Below are 27,169 nucleotides of genomic sequence, written 5' to 3'. Positions count from 1 at the left end.
TCTGGAACTGGATGCCCCAATTACCCTTCCAGAGCTATCCGGTGCACTCGCTGAGATGGAGTCGGGAAAAGCCCCTGGCATCGATGGCCTACCGGCCGAATTTTTTTCGGCATTCTGGGACATTTTGGGCCCAGAGCTGCTCAATGTTCTGGATGCATCTCTTTTATCCGGCGAATTACCGCTCAGTTTTAGAAGAGCAGTACTCTGCCTGCTACCCAAGACTGGCGATCTCCGACACCTGTCAAACTGGCGTCCGATCTCTTTGTTGTGCACGGATTACAAACTGTTTTCCAAGGTCCTTGCGAACCGGTTGAAGACAGTTATTGGGGACCTGGTGTCACCTGATCAAAGTTGCGGCATCCCTGGCAGATCCATCTATGACAACATATTCCTAGTCAGAGATTTGTTAACTGGTAAATGTGTTAAAGAGGATTTCGGATTGGTGTTTCTTGACCTTGCAAAAGCCTTTGATAGCATTGATCATGAGTTTTTGTGTCATGTGTTACAAGCTTGCGGGCTTGGCACTAATTTTAGAGCCTACATAGCTTTGTTATATGCAAACATCTCCAGCTTGATCAAAGTTAACAACGAATTTTGCCCACCCATAAAGGTTCAGAGAGGGGTAAGGCAAGGTTGTCCACTTTCAGGTCTATTATTTGCCCTCGCCTTGGAGCCCCTCTTAATCGCCCTCAGAAAGGATATCCCTGGACTTGTCCTTTCTCCAGGACACCCACCTTTGACCCTGTCAGCCTATGCCGACGACCTTTGTGTCATTATAAAAAGAAAATGCGACAGTGACGCCATGGCAAAGTGTTTGTCGGACTTCAACCTTGCCTCATCATTAAGGTGTAATTGGGAGAAAAGCAAGGCTCTGTGGATCCCCTTTCCAAAAAACGACTTACCTATGCCACCGTTATTACCACCACCTCCCCTTCCTGCAGAACTAGTGTGGGCAAACGATGGCATCAAGTATTTGGGCGTCTTCCTCGGACCTCCCCAGTATGCCCAGAACAATTGGGACAGGATCATTGACCAGGTAGACGGGCGTTTGAGCCGATGGAAAAGAGCTCTACCCCACCTTTCCTATAAGGGTCGCGCGCTAGTTGTCAACAACCTCGTCACTACCCTTTTGTGGCACCGGTTCATCTGCCTGCAACCACCGGAGGTTTTGCTCCAAGCTATCCAGAGGAAACTGGTGGATTTTTTTTGGGGAGGCTACCACTGGCTTCGACCCAGCGCCATATGTTGTCCCTTGGCCGAGGGTGGTCACGGCCTAGTCGATGTGAAATGCCGCCTGTTGGCCTTCCGGCTCCGCTCCATCCAACGCTTGCTTTATGCAGAACACCTACCAGGAAAGCCCTTAGCCTGCTCCATTCTTCAACGAGCTGGGAGGCTCGGATACGGACAGGAACTTTTCCTGACCAACCTTCAACACATCGATACATCTCTGCTCCCAGTTTTTTATCAGAGCCTCTTGAATGCCTGGCAGGGCGTTTCGATAAGTCGCCAAACAGACTCGTATGGCACTAACATGTATGCACATGAGCCTTTATTTTTCAACCCACTTTTCCCCGATATCCCGAGGAGTCGCGACTTCTGCCAGCATTTTATAGCGGCCAACATCCTGAAAGTGTGTCATCTCCGACACGACTCTGGACAGGGATGGAAGCCTGCGAACGAGCTGGCGGACCTAACAGGTGTTCGGTCCAGGAGGCAAATCGAGAACATACTAAGAGCGGTGATCCGAAGGGGCCACCAGCTAGGCCTACATTGGACGCGGGACGTAGAGGTTGAGCCCACAGTCCCAAAATTAGGTGTCGTTTTTACCCCAAACGAGCTGCCCCCCATGAGCGCAGGGTCACCCCCCTTCCACGTTATGAGCAGCAAGAGTATTTATAGGTCTTGTGTGAAACTTCTTCTTGGGGACCCACCTCTAGCTGGGGTTACCCGGTGGAAAGGACTCTTGCCTCCCGGTCCCCCCTCTGAGCCTTTATGGGATACAATGTATGCTGGACTTATTTCTAAAAGAACAGGTGACCTTCAGTGGCGTTTGGCCCACTGGATTGTTCCTTCCAACGCTGTCATCCGTTTTTTTTCCCCCATTTCCGGCTGTTGCCCCTTTTGTCCGGTGAGGGAAGATTTGTTTCATGCTTTCATTAATTGTGAAAGACTTTCTCCTTTGTTTCATTGGTTAAATTTTATTTCCCATAGATTGCAGGTTACCTTTTCTTTGAAAGCTTACATCTTTGGCTTTCCTCCCAAAAAGGGAACCACATCCATTGTATTCGGGTTCCTAACCGCTACTGCTAAACTGGCCGTATACCTGTCGCGGAAGGTGAAGCTGGGCGGCAGACCCATGCAGGAATGCAGTATTATGGTGTTTTTTTAGTTCATTGGTGTCAGCAAGGCTCAAGCTTGAATTTGGCTGTGTCCAAACGGCAAACGACCTTGCTAATTTTGTTGCGACCTGGTGTGTTGGAGGGATTTGTGAGGTCCAAGAAAACAAATTGCTAATTTCTGTATAATACAGTGCGGGTGTTTCTTATCGTGTGTTGTTTTTTTTTCTGGTATTTGCACCCTTTCTGTTGCTGGGTTTGCAGTGCACCGATTGTTTTTTCCGTCCGGGATTGCTATGATTTTACTGATTGCCCTGATTGAATTGCTTTTGGTGGTACTCTTGTTTTATACTTTTATAATAAAAAGAGCTTAAAAGTCTCTCTCTCTCTCTCGCCACCTGTCGGTGCGTTGGGTGTGGCGTCATGGCGGCTGTGAGCAACTGCTCTGTGCTTTGGTGAGCCCGTTGCGTTCCCCCTCCCCCCTTCCCCTGCCCCCCCCCTCCCTCTCCCTTTTCATCCTGTGTGCTTCGGCATTGTGTTTTCATCCGTTCTGCACCCTTGTCTTCGAGAGAGAGAGGATTGAGAGCGGGCCCTTGTTGGGTGCGGCCTACTGGCTTTGACGGCGCTTTGTAAGCCATTTTTGTGCTTATAACGCACGTTTATTATTTACTTTAGCTCGATTATTTAGGTTTGATACCTTCTTGTCCGGTCCGGACAAGGGGGAGGGGGAATTTGATCTGTTTGTTGGTGTTCGACAAACATTGGGTTCTCTCGGTTCTTGGCTACGAATTTGTCTTTGGTCGAGTTAGAATGGCGGGCGAACGTTTCCGCATTGATACGTACGAATCGCTAACTCGTAAACACGGGCTAGCTTGTGTTCCTCCCAACGAGGTGGAAATTAACGATGTGCTTTCCGCCATTGGAAACATCTTTGGTGCACACAGTATTCGCGCTGCCTCTCGTATGAATAAGAAATTCGTCGTATTTTTGTCCGAAGAGCACATGGTAGCGAGTGTAGTCGAACAAGGCTTGTTCATTGAACCGAACACGTTCCTCTCTGTGTTCGCTTTACAAGCCCCGACGGTAAAGATTAACATCAGTAATATCCCGCCATTTATTAGAAATGAGGATTTACGTGAACAATTAAACAAGTTCGGTAAGGTCGTATCGAGGATTTCGATGGTGCCGATGCGAAATGTTTGCGATCGATTCAAACATGTCATGTCCTTCAAGAGAGTGGTGTACATGATACTGCCTGCAAATGTAAAAACGCTCAATGTCGTGTTGAGTGTGAAAATCAACAGCTTTGAATACAAAATGTATGCCTCCTCGGAGGCTATGACGTGTTTCGGGTGTGGGGCTTACGGGCATGTGAGGAGTGCATGCCCCAATGCGGGTACACCGCCGGAAAGCAGAGGGTTGGTGAGGAGCGACTCCTCTTCACCGCACAATGAAGGGGAGGAGGCGGATCGAGTGGTTAATCCACCCATCGCACCGACTGCGGTGAGCGAAGCGACAGACCCGACCACCCCAACCGGGGGGGGGGGGGGGTGGGGGGGGAAGTGATAGATCTAGAACGTGAGGTGACTAACCCCGCTCCTCCATTTAAGGTGGGAATGAAAGTGGTTGAACCCTCTCTCATTTCGTCCATGTTACACGACAGTGCGGACGATAACATGGAAGTATCGGTAGCGGACACCAGGAAAAAAGGTCAGAAGCGTTCAAGTGATGAATCCTGTGATTCCGAAGAAAAACAAAATAAGATTCAGATCGTGTCAGGCTCGCAGGACCTCCAGGGTGAGGCCTACACCGGAAACTCCTTGGCGGTAATGGAGATGGTACCGGAAGTGTATGTACGTGAGGAAGATTCGCTTGCACCACTTGCTGAGATTGAGTATGACCTGGAAAATAGTCGATCCTCTCAGGATGTGGTAAGTCCTTGTCCTGATAACCAAACTCGCTCAGACGAGTTAGCAGCTGGATCTGCTAGTGAGGAAAAAATAGATAAAGGGGAAAGTCCTTGCGACTGTGAGGATAACGTTAACCCTTCCCTGGCAGATAGAAATGAAAGGGATGATGAGCTGGGGGACATACTTATAGCCACTGGGGATATGGTAAATCTGGAAGGGTCTGCAAAGAGCGCGGAGGTCCTTGACCCTGTAGAATTGCTGTTTCCAAAACTAAGTGTTCAACAAATAGTAGGAAAAGGTGCAGATCAAGATGAAGCACTTGATTCTGATGAAACCTCTTCTACTCCACTCTTTCGTGCTTTAAGTGCTCAAGAGAGTGAGGCGGGTGATGACAATACCATCACCATGGTTTCTCAAGAAAATGTTATCAAGTTCCTTGAAGAAACGTTCAGGAAAAGACATGTAAAAATCAAAGACTACTTTCCGAATCTGCATGATTTTATTTTGACTGCAAAGAACATGATTCGTGAACCTTATCAGGTTAACATGTCAGAACCTCAATTCCAGAGGCTAAGAAAATGTGTAACTCGAGCGGGCAAGGAACTGTATGAATAGTTAACAGAGTGGAGATAAAAGTAGCATCCTTAAACATCAACGGTGGTCGCAGTTGTGTGCGTCGCCTCCAGGTGTTTCAAATGTTTCAGAATGAAAAAATTGATGTGCTGATGTTACAAGAGACGCATGCAAATCAGTCTTCTGAGGTTGAGTGGCGTAATATCTTGAAAGGTTGTCACTTTTTCTCCAGTGCTTTCGTTGATGCCAAGGCTGGTGTTGCAGTAGTCTTACATCCTAGACTCCAGCCGTCGGAGATCAGATGTAGAGAAATTTGCAAGGGCCATTTACTATCTGTGGAGTTTGTCAGCGGTAACCAAAAGATTTGCACGACTAATGTATACTGCCCTAGTGCTAACTCTGCAAGAAGTGCTTTTCTTCACAAGTTAGCAGGTTTTTTAAGCACTATTGACCTATCCATGTTGGTTTGCTTGGGGGGAGACTACAACTGTACCCTCAACCCACAACTTGATAGAAACACTCCTGAGCCTCATCCACCGAGTGCAAGGCCTTTGGCACAGCTCATTAAAAAATTTCAACTTGTGGATGTGTGGCGGGTACAGAACCCTAACATCCGGCAGTACACGTGGGTTTGTGCCGCAAGAAATCTTTTGACAATGGCTCGTTTGGATAGAATTTATGTTAACCATGATAAGGTAAATCTTGTCAAGAATTCTTATATAAGGCCGTCTGGTTTTTCTGATCATCACATGGTTGTTGTTGTATGTGGCTTACCTCATCACGTGTGTAGAAGTGCATATTGGACTTTCAATGTCAAACTTTTACAAAGTGAGCATTTCAAAGAAGCATTCAGAATGGTATGGAAGGAATGTGAAATGCAAAAGTTTTCCTACCTAAATTTAAGGCAATGGTGGGATTGCACAAAATCCCAAATTAAGTGGTTTTGCCAGCAATACTGTCGTTATAATACCTGTAACACACTCAGTGTGATAACTGCCTTAAAAAACGATATACTTTATTGTGAGCAGAAATCTGGAATGTCCAATGAAAATGTCCAGCAGTTGTCAGAGAAAAGAACACTACTGGCTGAAATGGTGAGAGAGCGTGCATCTGGTGCTTTCGTCCGACTGCGAATGGACAATATCCAACTTGACAAACCAAACAAAGACTTTTTCAACTTGGAAAAGACAGCCAAGATCCCTCAACAAATTCACGCTTTGCGCTCTTCTGCCGGCGCGCTTCTGTCTTCTCAAAGTGACATCAAGGATGAATTACGAAACTTTTATTCAAAGCTGTTTGCCTTGAGAACTGTGAACCAGGAAAACAGAAATGGGATGTTTGAACTGCTCCCATCTCTGTCTGAAGACCAGCAACAACAACTGGAGCCTGGCATCTCTCTCAGAGAACTTACTGCTGCTCTTAAAGGAATTCAAGATGGCAAAGCCCCTGGACTTGACGGCCTCCCAGTTGAATTTTACAAGGCCTTTTGGGACATCCTAGGCCCTACTCTACTTGACATCTTTCATGATTGCCTTGAACAAGGTGAATTGCCACTAAGTTGCCGGAGGTCAGTTTTGTGTCTCCTTCCAAAAAAAGGGAACTTGCAAGACGTCACATATTGGCGGCCTGTGTCACTCCTAAATACGGACTATAAAATATTGTCGAAGGCGCTCGCGATACGTCTAAAGGAAGTCATCCCCCTTTTGATTGATATTGATCAGTCTTATTGTGTTCCTGAGCGTTCTATTTACGATAACATTTTTTTGGTGAGAGGCTTGATCAGTCTCGGTCGTACTACATCTCATGGTTTTGGTTTGGTTCTTTTAGATCAAGAAAAAGCTTTTGACAGTGTTGACCATTCTTTTTTGTTTGCTGTACTAAGGAGAGCTGGTTTTGGACAAAATTTTGTTTCCTATGTTAAGTTGTTGTATGAAAATGCATCCTGTCTGTTGAAGGTAAACAACAGCTTATGTTGCCCTTTTCCCTTTCAGCGAGGCATCCGTCAGGTCTGCCCGCTTTCAGGAATGCTATACAGTCTCTCGGTCGAACCTTTACTAGCTTTGCTCCGAAACTCAGTGGAAGGAGTCTCCTTAACAAAAAACCACAAAATGGTTACTTCAGCTTATGCGGATGACATTTGTGTTGCTGTTTCCAGCCAAAATGATGTGGGTGAGGTCTTTCGATGTCTGTCCCAGTTTGAGCTCGCCTCCACGGCAAAAGTAAATTGGAACAAAAGTGTTGCCTTATGGGTGGGCCCCAGTCCACCTTCCTCAGCTCTGCCTGTGTTACCAGGAGGAATGCAGTGGAACAAAGAGGGGTTTAAATATTTAGGGTTATTTCTCGGAGTCCAAGCATATGAACAAAAAAATTGGGAGGGTCTCTTGGAAAGAATTAAGCAGAAACTGGCTAGATGGAAACGGTTGCACCACCTTCTATCGCTTAAGGCAAGGGTGACAATAATAAATAACCTGGTGGTTCCTTTTATTTGGCATAAAGTTATCCCCCTCCAACCTCCGAGATACTTGGTCACAGGCATTCAGAGGGTTCTAACTCAGTTTTTCTGGGGAGGCCACCATTGGCTTGGACCAGACACGGTGTGCAGACCCCGAAATGCAGGTGGCCAAAGCTTGATACATGTTCCGAGTCGGATAATGGCTTTCCGCATGTTGACGATAAAGCGTTTATTGTATGGTGAGTGTGTCCCGTGGCGGCCTCTCACAAACGCTTGGCTGCAGGAAGCAGATGGGTTGAAGTATGACCGAGAGCTCTTCCTCATGGACCTGCAGCATGTCAACACGACTCTGCTCCCCGAGTTTCATCAGAGCCTTCTGAATGCCTGGCAAGTCCTTGGAATACAACGATTAGAGGTGTCCTACGATGCAAAAAAATATATGCATGAGCCATTGGTCCTGAATCCTTTATTCCCTGAAATTTCAACCTCCAGGTCATTTATGCATTGCTTCACCTGTAATGGAATAAACAGAGTGCGAGACCTGATGAAGCCTTCCATAAATGGTTGGTTATCCACCGGTTCTCTCACATCAAAAGTGGGGGTTCGGTCATCTAGAATGGTGGACAAAGTTTTGAGAGTTGTGATTAAAACTTTCAGGGAATTAAATATCGGGTGGACTGGGGCAGATGAAGTGGTGGACTCTCGTCTCTATTTCCCCGAGCTCCAAGTCACCTCAAAAAAACAACAGTGTGTCTTCTCAAAGTCAGATGGTTGCGGTGTGTTCCATGTGATGGGAAAAAAAGTTATTTATGGGATATGCCAAGAGGTGTTTATACCGGGTTTCACAAAACCTTTTAAAAATCGGTGGGATGAGATCATTCCGGCTAGTTCCTTCCTATCTCCAGTGTGGAAAGAGATGTATAGGTCTCCAACTTTAGGTCGAACCGGAGACTTAAATTGGAGACTAGTTCATCAGGCCCTGGTCACCAAATACTTATTAATAAGTTTGATCCTTCTGTACTGAATGTTTGTCCTTTTTGTGAAGAGGCTGAAAATGTGACCCATGCTTTTGTGAAATGTAAGAGATTGGTACCCCTTTTTTGTTTCCTCCAACAGTTTTTTTATAAATTTAAGTTTGTTTTTTCTGTTGCAATTTTTGTGTATGGCATTGAAAGGAGCACCAAGAGCAAGACAGCGGTCCCTCTCTTGAATTTTCTGTGCGGAATTGCCAAACTCGCAATATATAAAACTAGGAAGAGCAAATTGAGTGGCAGAGATGAAAATGTGCTGTTTTGCTTTAAAGGAATAGTGTCGGCCCGGATAAGTTTCGGCAGTGTGAACGACGATTGTTTTACAGATGAGGTGTTGAGTTTGTTTTTGTAAATTATACTTACGCTCAATGTCCACATATACATGTATATACATCCTTTTTGCTTGTACAACTTTCTTTTTCTTGTAAAAATTTTGCGGTGTTCTTGATGTAATCTTCATCCCTGGTGTTGGGCTAGCGGCGAGGGTGCCGGCTTAGGATCCTAGGATCCTGGGTTCGAATCTCGGTCGATCGCCGAATTAATGCCAGGGGGGTTGACTCAGCCTGTCATCCTTCCGAGGTCGGCTAATTGAGTACCAGTTCACTGGTAATTCCCTGTTTGTCATTGAAGGCGGCAAAAAGGGTTGGCGTCAGGAAGGAGCATCCGGCCGTAAAACATTGCTTCAAAAAAGGGACCAAAAAACAACAACTACCACGGTCCCCGAAAAGGCCAATCTCCGCTTTGCGGGGAAAAATGGCCTCTAAACGGTGTTTTTTTTTTTTTTTTTCCATGTGTGTTTTGATACTTTTATAATAAAAGCACATAAAAGTCAAGTCTCTCTCTCTCTCTCTCTTTCTCTCTCTCTTTCTCTCTCTCTCTTTCTCTCTCTTTCTCTCTCTTTCTCTTTCTCTTTCTCTTTCTCTCTTTCTCTCTCCCTCTCACCTTCTCTCTCCCTCCTCCTCTCCCTCCACCCTAGATTGAAGGGATTAGTAACACTCTTTCTCTCTCCCTCTCACCTTCTCTCTCCCTCCTCCTCTCCTTCCACCCTAGATTGAAGGGATTAATGAATAAACACGTTATATTTTCCTGTTTCTATTTGTTTCTCAAAAGAGGTTCAATGAAATAATTGAGATGGAAAGGGACAGAAAAGTAAAGTTAGGAATCCATGAACTTGAAGCAGCTTGTGATCTGATTACGTTGCACACTATGAACCATTCGTGTGGAATTTGAGGGTTTTTTTTCTGGTCTGACCAGTTTCTCTTTCCTTGTCAGTTAACATGGTTTGCCATAAATTGTATTCCATGCATTTTTAAAACCTTTTTTTTCCCCCATTCGAACACAATTATATATATTTTTTCCAATACAATGATGATCAATGAATCAACAATGCCACTGAGTTTGCCTTACATTAGCCAAAAATAATTCAATGAACTCTGGACTAATTGGACCGTTAAAAGACCAATGGTAAAAGTTATCAGCAAACAGAAATCAAAATAAAATTCTCTACAAGAGTGAGGCTCATGGAAGAGCAAGGTAAATTTGACAGTTGGGTAGTGGGGCAACAATTGGGCACAATTAGCAAGGGAATAACAAACAAGGAATAGAAAGAGAAGCAGAGGAAACATTGAAACCTGCATATACGAGGGTTGGATGTCAAAGGATCAATTGGGGTTAAAAAAAAAAAGAAGATCATGGGTCAGGGTGGGGGAAGACAAGAGTTGGCACTGCACTGCCTGCTTGTAGCCCTGTTACACTTTCCATAGATAAATCTATTCCATTTCCAAATACATAATGAAATAGTGAATTAGATGAGAACTTTATTAAGAAGCCATTGTCTTTATTACTTTTATTATTATTATTTATTATTATTATTTATTATTATTATTTATTTATTTATTATTATTTATTTATTTTTTATTATTATTATTTTATTATTTATTACTTTATTATTGTCATTGTCTAAGTACAAGTAATCAGTCTTTTGTGATTGTCTTTTATGTCTCACAGAACGTACTTGCCAAGGCGACTTTTGACAATAAGGCCGAATCTCCAGACGAGCTGAGTTTTCGCAAGGGAGATATCGTCACTGTGCTGGAAAATCCACCGAACGATCTTCACGGATGGCTACTATGTTCTTTGCGTGGTGTGCAAGGTATTGCCCCTGCCAATCGTCTGCGCATCATATCTTGGGAGTATGACAATGTCGGTGGTGCTCGGCCTGCTTCCATTTCCACTGAAACTCCGAGCTCAGATCAGACTGTATACCAAGTCCCAAAGTTGCAAAGGGAATCTGAAAATGGTCACGATTTATACGATGTACCAGGGAGCAATAATCCTGAAGATTCCCTCTACCAATTACCATCATTTCAGGTAGAGCAAGATGAGAGCATCTACCAAGTCCCCAAAGGTGATATTGATTGCGTGGAGAGTTTCTACAATGTTCCCTCACAGCCAAAACATGCTCAGGAATCAAAAGAGGATGTTGTCGATGGGCCTTTCAAAATTTCCAAACCTACCAACAAGGTATGAAGAGGGTGTTTGAAAGATCTATAAAGGATATATTTTGTCAACAAATACTCAACATTTTGCAAAGTTAAAAGTAGTTTTAACCTTGGATGATACCAATATTTTTGTCAGTTTCCTTCAACTGAGGTTTTCTCAACAAAATGATCAATGGTTGCAGTTGTTGTTACCATGGTTGGTTGTTTACTTTACATCTTGTTTCCTGACACACTGCTGACATCTTCAATATTTTGTCTTCAATTTATCGTACATATTCTTCTTGAGTTGCCTAATCTACACATTCAGAAAAATAATTTCTGCCATACCCATCATCATTAACTTTCACTTGTACCGACAATATTTCCATCTCAGATTTCTTAAGATACCTCCAAAGTTTTCAAACTACCTGTTTCTCTTCTTACAAGCTATTCGACTCGTATCCCAGCTTACTGCCTCCTGTAAATTCAGATAAACTAATGGATTCTTATTCAGTATCTTTTCTGCAAATGACATTAATGACGGACCTAGAACTGATCCCCACTACACGTAGTTGTTCTTACTTCCTATCCTGATATATACCCATTTATTGGCACTCTTTTACTTTTCTAGAGCCATTTTTACCTCTGCCACCGAAGGCAGATGGAGGTTATGTTTTCACCCGTATGTTTGTTTGTCTGTCTGCGAACAAGATATCTCAAAAAGTTGTGGACGGATTCGGACGAAATATGGCAGAGAGGTAGTGTATGTGACAAGGAAGAAATGATTAGATTTTGCTGAAGATCCGAATTCGGATCCGGCTACGAGAATTTTTAAAGTGATTTTTCACCATTGGGAGATAGGGCCAAACATGATATATAGCAGGATATCTCAGAAAGTTGTGCACGGATTTGGACGAAACTTGGTGGAGAGGTTGGGTGTGTGACAAGAACGAATTGATTTGATTTTGGTGAAGATCTGAATATGAATTCGGATACGAGGAGTATTTTTTTAAAAAGTGATTCTTCACCATTGGGAGATAGGGCAAGAAGCGATTATATAACAATGTAGGAGTTGCGGACAACGAGGGTAAAAACTTCTTGACTTGTTCAAGGCTCCTTTATTTCCACAGAACTCAAACCCGACAGGAACTCATGTCTTTTAATATCCCCCATGACTTCCGCCCGCTCCTCTTAAAGGGGCGTGGCTCCAACACCCGAGCGCACGCCACGCCCATACCGTCAATAGACCCACTGGTCCCGTGCTAGTGAATTATGCCTCTATGGGGTATCTCCCACATGCGCCCTCCCAAAATTCACTCGCACGAGCAATGTCAGTTTTCTGGGAGCCTTAACTACCTGGCCGAAACTACCTCTGATGACCCGAGCAGGGACTGTTAGTGGCTTGGCGGTAGGCGGGCCAACCGGGGGCTTACCCGACGGGGGACGGCCCCGCCGTGGGGGTTTGGCCAACCCAGGGGGCTGGTCCAGGTCTAAGTGAGCCGGCTTGAGGCGGTCCACCGAAAGGTGGTCCGGTTTGCCGCCGATGTCGACCACGAAGGACTTGTCCCCGGCCTCCAGAATGCGGAAAGGCCCATCATAAGGCGGCCGAAGCGGCCCCCGGTGTGCGTGCGAAGCGGGACGTGGACCTGAGGCGTGGACCGTGGACCTGAGGCGTGGACCCGCTGTACGTAGATCCGGCGGGACGTGGACCTGAGGCAAACTATGTTGAGATGTGGGCACCGGTGCAAACATCTTGGCATTCTCCCGGAGAACCGACCGCTGACGGGCAGCGGACCAGGGGCTTGTGGCGTCAGGAATGAACTCCCCGGGAACCCGCAGCAGCTGGCCATAGACGAGCTCAGCGGATGAGGACTGGAGGTCTTCCTTAGGGGCTGTCCTGAGGCCCAACATTACCCACGGGAGTCTGTCGGCCCAACTGTCATCCCGGAGGCTGGCCCTGAGAGCAGCTTTCATAGAGCGCACGCCACGCTGGCGTTGTTGACGGGCAGACCACGGCTTCGAGACCTTGGCCATGGCAAAAACCAGGGGCTTGTGGTCCACAAACGCCGTGAATGGGCAGGCTTCCAACAGGTAACGGAAGTGTCGGACAGCTAGGTAGAGGCCTAGGAGCTCACGGTCGAAGGTACTGTACTTTCGTTCGTTAGGGTGGAGCTGCCGGCTAAAAAAAAGCAAGCGGCTGCCAGGCCCCGTTGACCCACTGCTCGTGCACGGCGCCAACCGCATAGTCCGAAGCGTCCATGGTAAGAGCAATCGGTGCATCGGGCGACGGATGCGCCAGCATGGTTGCGCTGGCGAGGGCCAGTTTAGCATCCGTGAAAGCCTTGGCCATCTCCTCGGTCCAGTCGATGGCGCATTTGGTAGGCTTGCCCTTGAGGGCCTCATAAAGGGGCCGCATCAGCTGGGCCGCACGGGGCACGAAACGATGGTAAAAGTTCACCATGCCCAAAAACTCCTGCAAGGCCCTGACGGTGAGGGGGCGCAGAAAACCCTTCACAGCCTCCAATTTAGACGGCAGTGGGATGGCCCCCTCCCTCATGATGCGGTAGCCAAGAAAGTCAATTGAGGCCACCCTGAACAAGCACTTGGCTGGGTTACTGATAAGGCCGTGCTGACTGAGGCGTTCAAAGAGCGCTCGGAGGTGAAGCATGTGCTGGCGCTGGCGATGAGAATATCGTCCAGGTAGACGAACAGAAATGGCAAATCCCGCAACACGCTGTCCATCAGGCGCTGGAAAGCCTGGGCCGCGTTCTTGAGCCCAAAAGGCATACGGAGGAATTTGAAAAGCCCAAACGGTGTAATCACTGCGGTCTTAGGAATGGCCTGCAGCCGGACGGGGACCTGGTGGTAACCACGAATGAGGTCCACCTTAGAAAAAAAAACTTTACCGGACAAGCGGGCAGAAAAATCCTGGATGTGCGGGATTGGGTAGAGGTCAGGGACAGTGGCGTCGTTAAGGCGGTGATAATCCCCGCACGGGTGCCAACCGCCACCCAGCTTCGGCGCAATGTGGAGAGGCGAGGCCCACAGGCTGTCGGACCATCGCACGATGCCAAGATGCTCCAACGTGTCAAACTCCGCCTTTGCAACAGCGAGTTTCCCCGGGTCGAGGCGTCGAGCCCGGGCGTAGACAGGCGGGCCGGTGGTCGGAATGTGATGCTCCACTCCGTGACTGACGACAACGGCCGAAAAGGTGGGCCGTGTAAGGGCCGGGAACTCGGTAAGGAGGCGGGCGAACTCATCAGAGGTCGAGAGCGTGCAAGCAAGCCTCGTCGAGGTGGACCCGCTGAGCGAGCATGGAAGTGAACTGAATGTCTCTGCATTAATGAGCCGCCGATTTTTAACATCCACCTATAGGCCGTTGGCGCAGAGGAAATCAGCGCCCAGCGAGGGGGTGGACACCCTCGCCGTGACAAAATCTCATGTGAACCGCTGCCCGCCAAAACACAGTGCCACATTTCGTTTACCAAAAGTCTGATTGGCACTGCCGTTGTCGGCTTCCAGAGCGGGGCCGTGACTCCCGGCCTCCCGGTCCAATGCCGACGCAGGCAGATCACTCAACTGGGCACCTGTGTCTCAGAGGAAACGACGCCGGAGTCGGTGTCCGAAATGAACAACAAACTGCCCGAACGGCCGACGCTCATGGCAGTTAACGAGCGCTGGCCACTCCGTTTCCTGACTCGCTGAAGCTGCAGGGTGGCCGGCATGCCTTGGCATTGGGACCAAACCTTGCGTGGTAAAAACACAAGCCTGGGGGCTTCCGCCGCTGGGCCGTAATGGCGGCCACAACGGTGCCCACCAGCGGCGTAGGCTCGACGGGGCCGGGGTCCCATGCAACCACACTGCATTGCTGTCTGGTGGAGAAAAACTTGTCTGCTTCCCTGGCCAGGGCGTGGAAATCCTTAACGGGCGAGTTGGCCAAGGCTGACCGTACCTGTCCTGGCAGCTGCTGCAGGAACAGCTCCTTGAAGAGAAAACATGGCCGGTGGCTGCCCAGGAGAGACAACATGTGGTCCATCAGCTCTGACGGCTTGGAGTCGCCCAGCCCGGGTAGAGAAAGGAGCTGACGGGCGCGCTCGGCCTCAGTGAGCTCGAAGGTATCAAGCAGCAGGGCCTTTAGCGTCTCGTACTTGCCGCCCTCCGGAGGATCCTGGAGAAAGCTCACCACCCTGGTCGCGGTAGAGCCACTGAGCGCAGACACGACATAATAATACTTAGTGTCGTCAGCAGAAATGCTCTGAATGGCGAATTGGACCTCAGCTTGTGCAAACCAAATGGCAGCCTGTCGTTCCCAAAACTCCAGCAGTTTGATCGAAACTGCGCTTGTCGCCATGTTCGTTCAAAGCTCCAAAAACGTTCAAGAGTAAGACGGGGTCACCAATGTAGGAGTTGCGGACAACGAGAGGGTAAAAACTTCTTGACTTGTTCACGGCTCCTTTATTTCCACAGAACTCAAACCCGACCGGAACTCATGTCTTTTAATATCCCCCATGACTTCCGCCCGCTCCTCTTACAGGGGCGTGGCCCCAACACCTGAGCACACGCCACGCCCGTACCCTCAATAGACCCACTGGTCCCGTGCTAGTGAATTATGCCTCTATGGGGTATCCCCCACAACATGATATTTAAAAAGGTTGTGGACGACTTATGAGTAAACTTGGTGGACGAGTTTGTTAGGTGACAAGAACAAGCCGAATAGATTTTGGTTCAGGTCCGAATCCAGATCCGGCCTATCACTGGGATACAAAATTGTCTGGTGGAGGTATGCGCTCTACCGAGTGCCGTTCTCGTTAAAAATCTGCTATTCTGTCCTGCCTCCTCTATTTTCTGTTCAATAAGTTGTTTTTTTTTACTCTCAAACTACTTCCCTGCGCTTTCCAATATCCTTCATGTTCTCGGTAGACCATCTATCTGTTTTTCTTTAGCTCCATTAAATGCCAGTATCTCTGTAAATCTCTGTAATTTCCTTGAACTTCACGTTGTAATTCCATAGACACTTTTTGCATTCCCTTCCAGAAAATGTTATGCTTCTTGTAAATGTTTTTAAATGCCCTGTTGTATGAATACATCTTGTGATCCAGTCTTTTTGCTAGAATAATGCCTTTTTGTGCAACAAACTGAATGTATGTATGGAGATTACCTTATACTCGTATTATTTAATGATGAAGCTGATTCTGAGGGCCTTTCTCTCTCTCACCGCAGGCAGGTAGGTGGTCTTTCTGTCTTCTATCGACTCCTCTCCGGCCTAGCTCCCCCAGCTCTGTCTCTGCTCTGTCCCCCAAATATTCCTTCAGGTCGCACAATATCTGCCAGCAACCCTCTTCTGGTGAAACTGCCAAAATCAAGACTCTCTGTTCACCTTCACTCTTTCATTCCTCTTTTCTCCCGCCTCTGGAACAAACTCCCACACTCTCTGTAGTCCCTCTCCTCCCTCTAGGTCTTTAAGACAGCTTTTCACCACCATCTCAGGTCATCTCTTATCCACCACTGTGACATGTTCTACCTCCATTAGTCCCAGCCCCCCTCCACCCCCCCCCCCCTAGTCCACCTCTTTCCAGGTTTACAGTTTTTCCTTCCAATTCTGTGATTGAGAGTTTGTTCCTGTATCCATCTTCACCTCTCGTGTCCTCATTCTTCCCCAGATCCCTTGTTTTTCCAAGTCTCCCTCTATTTTCCTTCAACCCTTCTTCAAGCAGCCATCAATCATCTGGACTGGTCTCCCATCTCTACCGCCTCTGACATCAACTCATCCTGGGAATTCTTTCAAAGTAAATTGCTCTCTCTCATGCACAGATTTATACCATCTCATCTTCAGTTGTCATACCCTTCCTCCCGTCCATGGTACACGGAATCTTGTGGTGAGGCTGTTGCCCTGAAACAACTTGCTTTCGTCTCCTGGAAAGCAAATCCAACGGAAGGAAATCTCATTTCCTTTCACAAAGCCCGAAACAAGTGTGTGTCCACCCTCAGGAGAGCCAGGAAACAATATCTCACCATTCTCAAGACCGAACTCTCTTATCTGTCTCCCTCTTCCAAATCCTGGTGGCGTCTGGTCAAATCTGTTTCTGGTGTTTGTTCCCCCTCCATCCCCTCCCTCACCTCAAACGGCTTAAAGGCTGACTCCGCACGTGAAAAAGCTGAATGCCTCAACTCTGTGTTTGCCTCAAAATCTTGTGTCCCAAACCCATCCCAGTAGGTGATAAATGTTGCTTCTGGGACACCTCCGTTTAACATGGGAAATCCCTATCTAATGTCATTTACCCCTTGTCTTTTTCAAAAATCATAAACACCTCTATTTCTCCCTCTATGAACCTATAATCCTTCTCACCTTATGAACCTATGATCCTTCTCGCCTTATGAACCTATGATTTTCTTCCTTTATGAACCTATAATCCTTCTAGCCTTATGAACCTATGATCATTCTCACTTCCATGTAATTTTTACCCTATTCCCCCCACTAGCCCCTTAATGTAGTTCCTTAGACCACTCTACTAATGAGCCTATAAATATATTATCTCTTTCTAACTTTTTTAAGAGTTCCATTCTCCTATATAACTCATCCCCATCAAGTATATTTATAAAGTATACAGGTTCCTTAACCTTTTGTTGTGAAAGTATAAAGTGGTATGTTTCACGGAGGGTTCTTGTTTGACCTCCACCTCTCCCACATACCATTTTAAAATTATAATATTTATTATCCGATTGATATAACCATTAATGTTCTCACTCCACTCTAATATATTTTTCTTCCCGCCCTCCATTACCCCACTTAACAAATGAATACGTTTATCCGTCTTGAGAACCTTCTGACCAGTGATTCTCTCAACCTCTTGAATCTGATATTTTTCACATTCGTTATGTTTTCCATTTATATACCAAGGTTGATTACACCTCCACTCTTTAGTCTGGTTGATACTTGGTTCTATCATTTATATAATAGTAAAAAAGGTGGCGGTAGCCCGTTAAAATCCCTAACCCCCCTTTTTAACTTATCACTTATATATATATATATCTTATCACTTATATATATATCTTATCACTTATATATCTTATCACATATATCTTATCACTTATATCTTATCACTTATATATCTTATCACTTATATATCTTATCACTTATATACTTATATAACCATAAGGGAGACTATCAATTCCATTTTCTAAAATAAACCTCTTATCATCAAAAGCCCCCAATGCTTTCTTATTCACCTCTTCTGAATATAATTGATGTTTATAACTTCTTATTCCATTAATCTTTCTAAACTCTTCTTTCTTTGTTGTTAAACAGTTATAATAATCCTTAAAGTTTATTGTTTCTTTAATGACATTTTTCTTTATACCTTTTAACTTCTTATCAGTCTTTTCAACGTTATTCACAATGTATTTATAAGCATAAGCCTTCGACCTCAATCCCACAAATTCACTCATAACATTTCCTCCCAATTCATCCTTGAACTTTCCAATCACCTTTTTATTTTTAGAAGAGAACAACTCACTCTCTGGACTGTAATTACTTGTATCATAGATATTAATGTCCTTTTTCATGTCTGAATAAACATCATCAGTATTAATTTTCAAAATAAAACTATCAGTATCCATATACAACAATGACACATTATCCTTATACTTTGATTTTAGATTAATATAAAAGTAATCATACATTAATGACTTTGACAAGTCAAGAATTGATGTTCCAATGTAAATAGGTTTGTCCATTTCAATACTCTCTTTAACCAAATGGATCGCACAAAAGTTCTCAGTAAAGACCTCAGCTCTAGTAAAACTCGGTCTATTAATTAATTTTGATGCTTGTTCCCAAGATGTTGCTAGTCTGATATTTTGTCTTTTCCTCACATTCTCCATGGTCTTACCAAAGACCGCATTATTCATCAATTTATAAAAGTCTTTCTCAAAATCTGTTTTTGACTCTGTTCTTCTTTGTGTATTAAAATCAATGTACCCCTTTAACCAATGACTTTGATTGAACTTTAGAACCCTGTGGATCTTCTCTACTCTTAGACCTTTTGATAAATATTGTCGCAAATTTCTTTGGTGTAGTACATAATTTTTCTTGTTATATAATGTAGTAAGTAATTTTTCTGTTGATTCACCTATATCAAACGATCGTTGATAATCACTCAACCATTCTTTCTTTGGACTTTCTTTCTCACAAGCAAATGGAAGATCTTTATGTTTGATATGAAGTTCTTCAGGATATTTTAAATCGACCTCAAAATAATAACCAACCTTTGAATCATCCAATTGTTTTTGTGTAGAGATACATACATCTTGTAAAACCTTTGTGTAGTCTTTTTCCTTTACCCATCTTAGTTTCCCATAAGGAAGAGCTTGAGACATTGCCCAGCCATACAAGTTGTTTGCGTCATAGTACATCAAGTAAGAACTCTCTTTCGTTGAATCATAATTTGGAAGATATTTGTTATTTGCTTTTGCGTATCTGCTCGAGCATACTTGTGAAATTCCACCTCTTTTTGCCTTTTCAATCATCAAAAGCATATCGACATCGGTTATCAAATCCAAATCTTGTTTTGTCATTTTCAACATCGCGCTCCAAGCCAATCCAGGTGCTGTGTAGTAGTGAGCAGGATCCAATCCATATCCAGTGCGACAAACAGATCTAAAGGCTTCAAATACATCGGCCAATAAAAGCACATCAGTTTTGAGATACAAATCGTGATACTCACCAAGATTCTTGATGTTATATTTTTCCCAAACATTTTGTGCGTGTACATAATCTTTATCAGATATATGACTGTTGTTTAATTTGTTATCGAAATTTTCTTTTAAAGGAAGTTGTGTTTCATTGAATCTCTCAAATGAGTCCATATAGTCATAGGGGTAAATTCCCTTTTGTGTTAGAAAATCTTTATCTGAAAAATACTCTGAAAGACATGGAAACTCTTTTAGATTTTGAACCAAGTTAGCCAATGGACTTGCCATGAATTTAAATGTATCAAGAAATCTGATATGAGTAATAGGAGATGTGTGAATTGTTTTTGTGAATGAAATGTATTTCTGATCTGTGTTAGGAATTGCTGAAATGTGTCCAGATGTCTTTGAAAGTTCATTAATAAATAGATGCGTATCATAATGAGCATTGTTATGAAGAAAGACAGGAATGAAAGAGGGGAGTTGATAATTAATATTACAACTTTGATGAGCTGGACCTCTATATTTACCAGTGAGATGACAATGATCTCTAACCTTTAGACCTTCACCAATTTTTTCCTCACAAATATGACAAACATTGTTTTTTCTAAATTCCCTTTTCTGTTCACTCGTCAAGGACATTGGTTTATTAGTTTCTCTCATTATCTTGGTTAATCGGACACAGTCTTTTTCTAGTCGTTTCACAAACTCATCTGGGGTATTTGAGCCTCTATACTCCTCTAACTTGTTATATTTATCACCAACGGATGATTTGATATAATAACAAAAACCGCAAGGAGTATGTTTTTGATATTTATTTGTGTATGAATCTTTTGGATCTGGAGAAGCAGTATCTATTTTTTCTAGAATACTTTCAAAATCAGCATATATAACAAATGGATGTTTGATCTTTTTCTTTTCATCTTTGAATGTGATATTTGAGCCTTCTTTAGGCATATTGATTACCGTTGATTTATGTTCACCACAATAATTTGAATGTTTATCTAATCTTTCTTGTGTATGGAAGAAGTTAAGACAACGCAAACAAATATATATTTTATTTGTTCTTTTACATACTTGTGGTTTTATTAATTTAGCAATATCTTTAATGTATGTATAATGTGAATTTTCCTCTGAATTAAAATATAGAAGATTAATATGAGTTTGTTTACAATTGTCAGAAAGCTTTAAAACCTGAATGCTGTTTGTTTCTGTTAGACCATAAACATTAACTGATAAATTATTTATCTTTTCAAATTTAGGAATATCATTTAAAGCCATCGGAAACTTTAGATCTTTCGTATTTAATGTATTCTCATATTTTTTATAATGAGATACTCTTTCATCATGAAAATGTGGAGGATGTAAGTGTGCTAGAATAGACCAGAGAAAACATTTATTGTCTTTATTTTTGATATTGATAACTGCTTTTCTATTTTTGATAACACTGGGTAAATCAATGTAGGAAGAAGCTTTTAGAGGATCTGATTTAAGAATATGAATGTCTATGTAAATAATTTTTCCTATATTGAATCCACTTCCTACGATTGAATTATCCACATCTTGCTCTTGTTTAATAAGTTCATCATAGACTCCTGATGTTTTAAAATCTTGATATGAAGATATAAAGTGTGGCTCAGTTCTCATGTATGGTGTATCTATAACTCCTTCGTCCTTTGTCATTTCTAATTTTACTCCCATATAAAATTTAAGTGGTTTCATTTCTTTTAGTGTTTTTTCAATCAACGTTTGAACAGCAGGTTTAACTATTTCTACAGCATCAACTATAGACTCTGGTTCAGGAGGTTTGAAGTTAAAGACTCTTATTTTAATATGTTCTTTGAATGCGCCATCAGAGTTTTTAGTTGTGATAAAATTTGATAAATGTAGAATTGTTTTAAGATGTATTTCGAAGCCTTTCTTGAGGATATTTTTATTACATGCAGAACAGTGTTTTGTTTCCTTCTGAATAGGAGATAGTAGGTGAAGTAGATTAAATGTGTGTTTGTTAGTTTTAAGGTGTCTTTTGTAGTGTTTATATTCTTGTTCACAAACATCACAATACGTTGCTTTGATCATATTTATTTATATAGTAAAATTATACTTAAAACAAAGTGCCTTTTTAGAGGCTTTTTAAAAGATGAAACTGTGCTTAAAGTAAAACACCTTTGAGCTTTTCAACTCGTTTTATGTATATAACTTTACTTAAAGTAAAACACCTTTGAGCTTTTCAACTCGTTTTATGTATATAACTTTACTTAAAGTAAAACACCTTTGAGCTTTTCAACTCGTTTTATGTATATAGCTTTACTTAAAGTAAAACACCTTTGAGCTTTTCAACTCGTTTTATGTATATAACTTTACTTAAAGTAAAGCGTCTATGTATTAGCCAGAAAGTTTAGATACTCTAGTTCATCAATTTCAATTTCACTATCTGAGTCATCAATAAAGCTACTCTCATAACTATCATTTGAACACAAACTATTAGTATCATAACTATCTTCAGATCCTAGACTCTCAGTATAATAACTCTCAGAGTATTGACTGTTAATATCACTCATTTACATACCATTAAACTTCCATCAATATCTATATGTTTTCTTTCATTAGAACTAATAACCACAATATTTTCTACATTAAATGTTATTTTCAAATAATCTCTAATAATCAGAGTACGGAATGATAGTTCACCACTAATATTCATATTATTAATTTCACCCACATCTTTGGGTCTATTAAAGAATATACAAATGTTTCCTCTAGAATCGTTGATGGTCTTATCATTCATTTTCAAAGCTTCTTTATCAATGACCTTTTCAAGCTTTGAGTAAATTGTTAGTAGTAGTGGAGAAACTTTTGTCAAATTTACTTTAATAGAGTTATTAATTAACATAGCTTGTCCCGTAAATTTAATAAAAGGACACATGTTATTCTCCATTATGGGTTTAATCCAAAAATTTCCATATTTATCTTTGTTCAATTTAACATCTTTGACATATTTTTCTATATCTTCCACCGAAGTAGAGATTGATTGAAATTTGTCTTTTGTGTTTTGAAACATTGTATTTATTAGCTAATAAATTTGCGTTTAGTTTAAGTAAAGTTATATACATAAAACGAGTTGAAAAGCTCAAAGGTGTTTTACTTTAAGCACAGTTTCATCTTTAAAAAAGCCTCTAAAAAAGGCACTTTGTTTTAAGTATAATTTTACTTTATAAATATGATAAATTCTGAAGGATATTTAGAATTTCCAGACTCTCCATATGATAAATTAGAGAATTGTCTGGCTTGTGGTAGAGTGGGGCTTAATACAGAATCAGAAGCATATAAACAATGTATTTTCTGTGATTATCTTCTAATTAATGATAACAAAAAATATAGAAAAATATATAACTCTTTTAAATTAGAACCAAAAATGAATTACTTTACAAGATTAATAAGAGAGATGAATGTTAAGTATTATGGTGATAATACACCATTTCTTACAAGGGAAGAGACTATTTGTATTGAGGAAATGTATAAGGGTTTAATGATATTTATTATTCAAAATAATTTTAATGGAAATGTTAATACAAGATACTATATAAACAAAATAATGGATTATTTTGAAATTAAACCTGAACTCAGGATAAAATATAGAGTTTCTCAAAAAACTCAAAAAAAGTTGGATGACTTGTTTTCCAAATATATAAATGAATGATTTTTTACCCGTTTGGGAAAATAAGATAAAATTTAATAACCATAAAAATCTTCCAAATTCATTGAGATGTCTAATAGTCGGTTCAAGCGGATGTGGAAAAACCTGTTTACTTTTAAAGATGCTCCTTAGTCCTAATTTTTTAGATTATGATAATTTAATAATTTTTACAAAGTCAAGTTTTCAACCTGAGTATCAACTACTCTCACAGGGTTTTAATGCGGGTCTTAAAAAGGAAGACATTATCGGTTTATTTAAACTTCAAAACAAACTAAATGATTATAATATTGATGATATAATACAATTATTTTGTGATACACAGAAATCAAAATCAAAACTAAAACCCATAACTTGTATTCTCAGTGATAATACGGATGATATACCTTCACCTCAAGATTTAGATAAATCAAAAAAGAACCTCGTTATCTTTGATGATTGTGTTAATGAGAGAAACCAAACAGTAATGGATAGCTACTATACAAGAGGGAGACATTCTTCTTGTAATTGTATTTATCTTAGTCAGTCATATTTTCAACTCCCTCGGCGCTCAATAAGAAACAATGCTAATACTTTTATTTTATTTAAGTTAAATTCAATAGATACAAATAATTTTTGGAGAGATAATTGTTCTACATTACGTAGTAAGAAGGAATTTGAAAATAATATGAAACACACGATCGGAAAATATAAATATATTGTTGTGAAACAAGATGAGATACTAAATGATATTTTTCAATAAATAAATACAGAAAATGAATACCGAAGAAAGAGTAAGAAAGTTTAAAGAACATCAAGAGTTGGTTTCAAAAGTTGTAAAGCAACAGGAAGACATAAAGAAGAAAAGGAGACAGAAACTAACTGGTGAAGAAGCCTTTGAAAGAAAACAAGAGAAATTTTTTAAACCACTTTTAAAAACTCAACAAACGATTTCACCTACAGTTCCCACGGTAGAATTTACTCCAAAAAAATTTCAAATGCTCAAAGATTTTAGTCAAATGACAGAGCAAGAACTTGGAGAATTAGAATATGATGATGAAGGATTATTTCGGCATCTTGAGAAGGTAAATAAACTTTCCAATTATATTGTAGAAGCTCTTCAAAACAATGAATATTTGAAGGGTTCAAAAACCAGAGCAGGTCTCATTCCAACAGAAGAACCAGCACAGTTCCATCTTGTGAAAGAAAAGTTATTGATATTTAATGATAAATTGGTGTTCTTAAGTTCTGACCAACCAAATGTTGAATTAACCCCAAGATTAATGTTTCTTCTAACAAAAGATGGACATTCTAATTCACCTTATTTTGATGAACCGCTTGATATGGAAAGAGAGGAAGATAGAGAGTATATTGAGTTGCTAAACGCACTTGATTATGGAGTTTCTGTTGCTGGTAAAAGTAAGAAGAATGAGAAGGAGAAACATATTATTGATGCTTTAAGTAAGCTTGGTTCGGGTGTTAGTTTTCTTCCAAATGACCCATCACAATTAGTTAATAGGTTATTATTGTTGTTAGGTAGTAAGAAGGCTGGAAACAACAATTGTTTTAATGAAGCATCCGCCATTTTAGATCAGTTGATGAATATGAAAATAATTAATAAATGTCAATACAAAGATATTTTATTAGATATTAAATAAGATGAGAAGCACAATTCTTAGTTTTAATTTCACAACGAGTGATTACACAGCTTCATTCCCTTACCCACTACAACTTGACCCCAAAAAAGAATATGAGGCTTCTTTGTTGTCAATGGAGACTTACAATACCCTTTTTAATATCACAGAGAAAAACAACAAGTTTAGTTATAATCCAGGAAGTGGATATAAAACTATAACCGTTTCACCCGGTGCTTACGAGATTTCTCAAATATCTTCAGAAGTCTCTCGCCTTATGAAAGAAAAAGGTGATGAACCAAAAAATATTGTAATAGATATTCAAAAACACACTTCAAAATCAACTATTAAACTTAAAAATAATTATAAAGTTGATTTCACGATTGAAAATTCGTTCAGAGAGCTATTGGGGTTCTCTTCTAAAAAGATTGAAACTAACGGGACGTTTTACAGTGATAATGTCATTCAAATATCCTCCGGTATAAATTCAGTATTAATTCATTGTGATTTGATTGATGGTGCTTATAACGATGGAATAAGAACAAATACAATATTTTCATTCAGCGCATACTCAACCCCGATTGGTTATAAATTTAATATGGAACCAAAAAATCTTGTCTATTTACCTGTGTCAGGAAAAACCATATACAGAGTAAATTTTAGGATAACCGACCAAGATAATCGTATGATATCCTTTAATGATGAAATTATATCCATCAGAATTCACCTACGTGAAGTTTTTCAATAAATAAATAATGGTTATTGTGAGAAAACACGAGTTGGGAAAATATAAAATAATTACAGGGGATGGGATGTTCCTTTCACCATACTATAAGGGTGAAGGTATGTTTCTTGGGAGAGGATACTATAAACCAAAGAGACAACGGGGTGTGGGACATCAATTTAGAAATAAAGGAGATGGGATAATTGATACTCTAATGGGTATTGGTTCAACCATCCTTAAACATAAAGACCTAATTGGTTCAACTGCTTCAGCCGTGGGCTCAGTTGCGGGTGCTATAAAGAGTATAAAAGATGCTCAAAAGGAGTCTCATAAATTACAAGCAATCAAAGAAATTAAAAAAGGTAAAACTCAACTATCTTCACAAGAACGACAAAAAATCATTAAAATACTTGGGTCAGGGTTTCAACGATTTTAATGCTATATAAATACAAGTATGGAAGCGATTGATAGTATCTATGATTTGGATGATACGATTATCATTTCAAACTCTACTAAAAAGGAAGACTATTTTAAGGTAAATGCTATAACAGGAACAGACTGGAATTCAAACGGAACAAAAAGTTTTGAAATAAATAATCAACAAACTTACTTGAATATAGCTGATAGTTTCTTGCTGTGTAAATTTAAATTCACTAAGGCTGCGAATAATACTAATGCTACACTCGTAAATGATTTCTTCTGGAAAATGTTTGATAGTGTCCGCCTGTATATTGGAACACAAGAGGTTGAAGCGGTTGATTATGTCTCTGCTATATCTGAAATGATGAAATTTACACTATATTCGTTTAGTGATAGAATGGGTAAGGGAGCTGTTGAAGGTTTTATTCCTGATATGTCAACGGGAACAAATGCTGACCCTGGTTATAGTCAAAGGAAGTCAATGTATAATGATGATACAAAAGCAGAGAATAGTTTTACGGTAGCAGTACCTCTGAAAGGTATATTTGGATTTTGTGATTATGATAAAGTTTTGTATGGCCTTAAAATTAGATTTCAACTACAAAGGAATGATAATGTAAATAGGTTGCTTTTTGGGGATGAAAATGCTTTTGGAGAAAATAATAAATTTGTTATTAATGATTTGTGTTGGTATATCAGTGAATATACTCCTAATCTTAAAACGGAAGAGATGTTAAATAGAAGACTTAACTCAAAGAAACCGCTAAATGTATCATACCTTAAAAGAAGATGTCAACACGTTAAACTGGAACACACTACCTACACTTGGAATTTGGGTGTTCTTGAAGGAAAGCCACGATACCTCTGGCTCATTTTAAAAAAACCAGATGGAGAGGAGGGTACTAATAAGAATAATGCGCTGAGTGATAATGCTAAGGTGAAACAACTTCGGGTTTCTCTTGATGGAACATTTTATCCGCGAGATAGATTGGAAATTGATTGGGAAAAAAATGATTATGCGGAAGCCTACAAGTCCTACCAAAAGGTGTGTGAAAGTAATGGTAATAATGAACCTATTTTGGATATGGTTGCGTTTCAAAAACTTTATACAATCTACGCAATTGACCTGAGTTCTCAAAAGGAAACTATAAAGTCTAATAGAGTGGATACTTCTCTATACATTGAAAGAGGAGAGAATGAAGAAGTTGATGCTTATTGTTTGCTTTTGGAGGAAACAGAATTACAGAT

At 41.1% G+C, this 27,169-nt stretch overlaps 1 protein-coding gene across 8 annotated transcripts in view; it reads left to right on the top strand.

Annotated features, from left to right (window-relative positions):
- Positions 1-27,169, top strand: part of LOC137416610 (uncharacterized) — an 81,459-nt gene that overhangs the window by 33,150 nt on the left and 21,140 nt on the right. For all 8 annotated transcript variants that reach the window (XM_078784310.1, XM_078784307.1, XM_078784308.1 and 5 more), the window contains exon 2: positions 10,310-10,825. In XM_078784310.1, coding sequence (XP_078640436.1) covers positions 10,310-10,825 — 516 coding nt within the window. The remainder of the gene's footprint in view (positions 1-10,309; positions 10,826-27,169) is intronic.

The sequence above is a fragment of the Myxine glutinosa genome, chromosome 9 (assembly GCF_964187855.1).
Source record: "Myxine glutinosa chromosome 9, kmMyxGlut1.1, whole genome shotgun sequence".
NCBI lineage: Eukaryota > Metazoa > Chordata > Myxini > Myxiniformes > Myxinidae > Myxine > Myxine glutinosa.
This window is presented reverse-complemented; position numbering and strand designations above follow the sequence as displayed.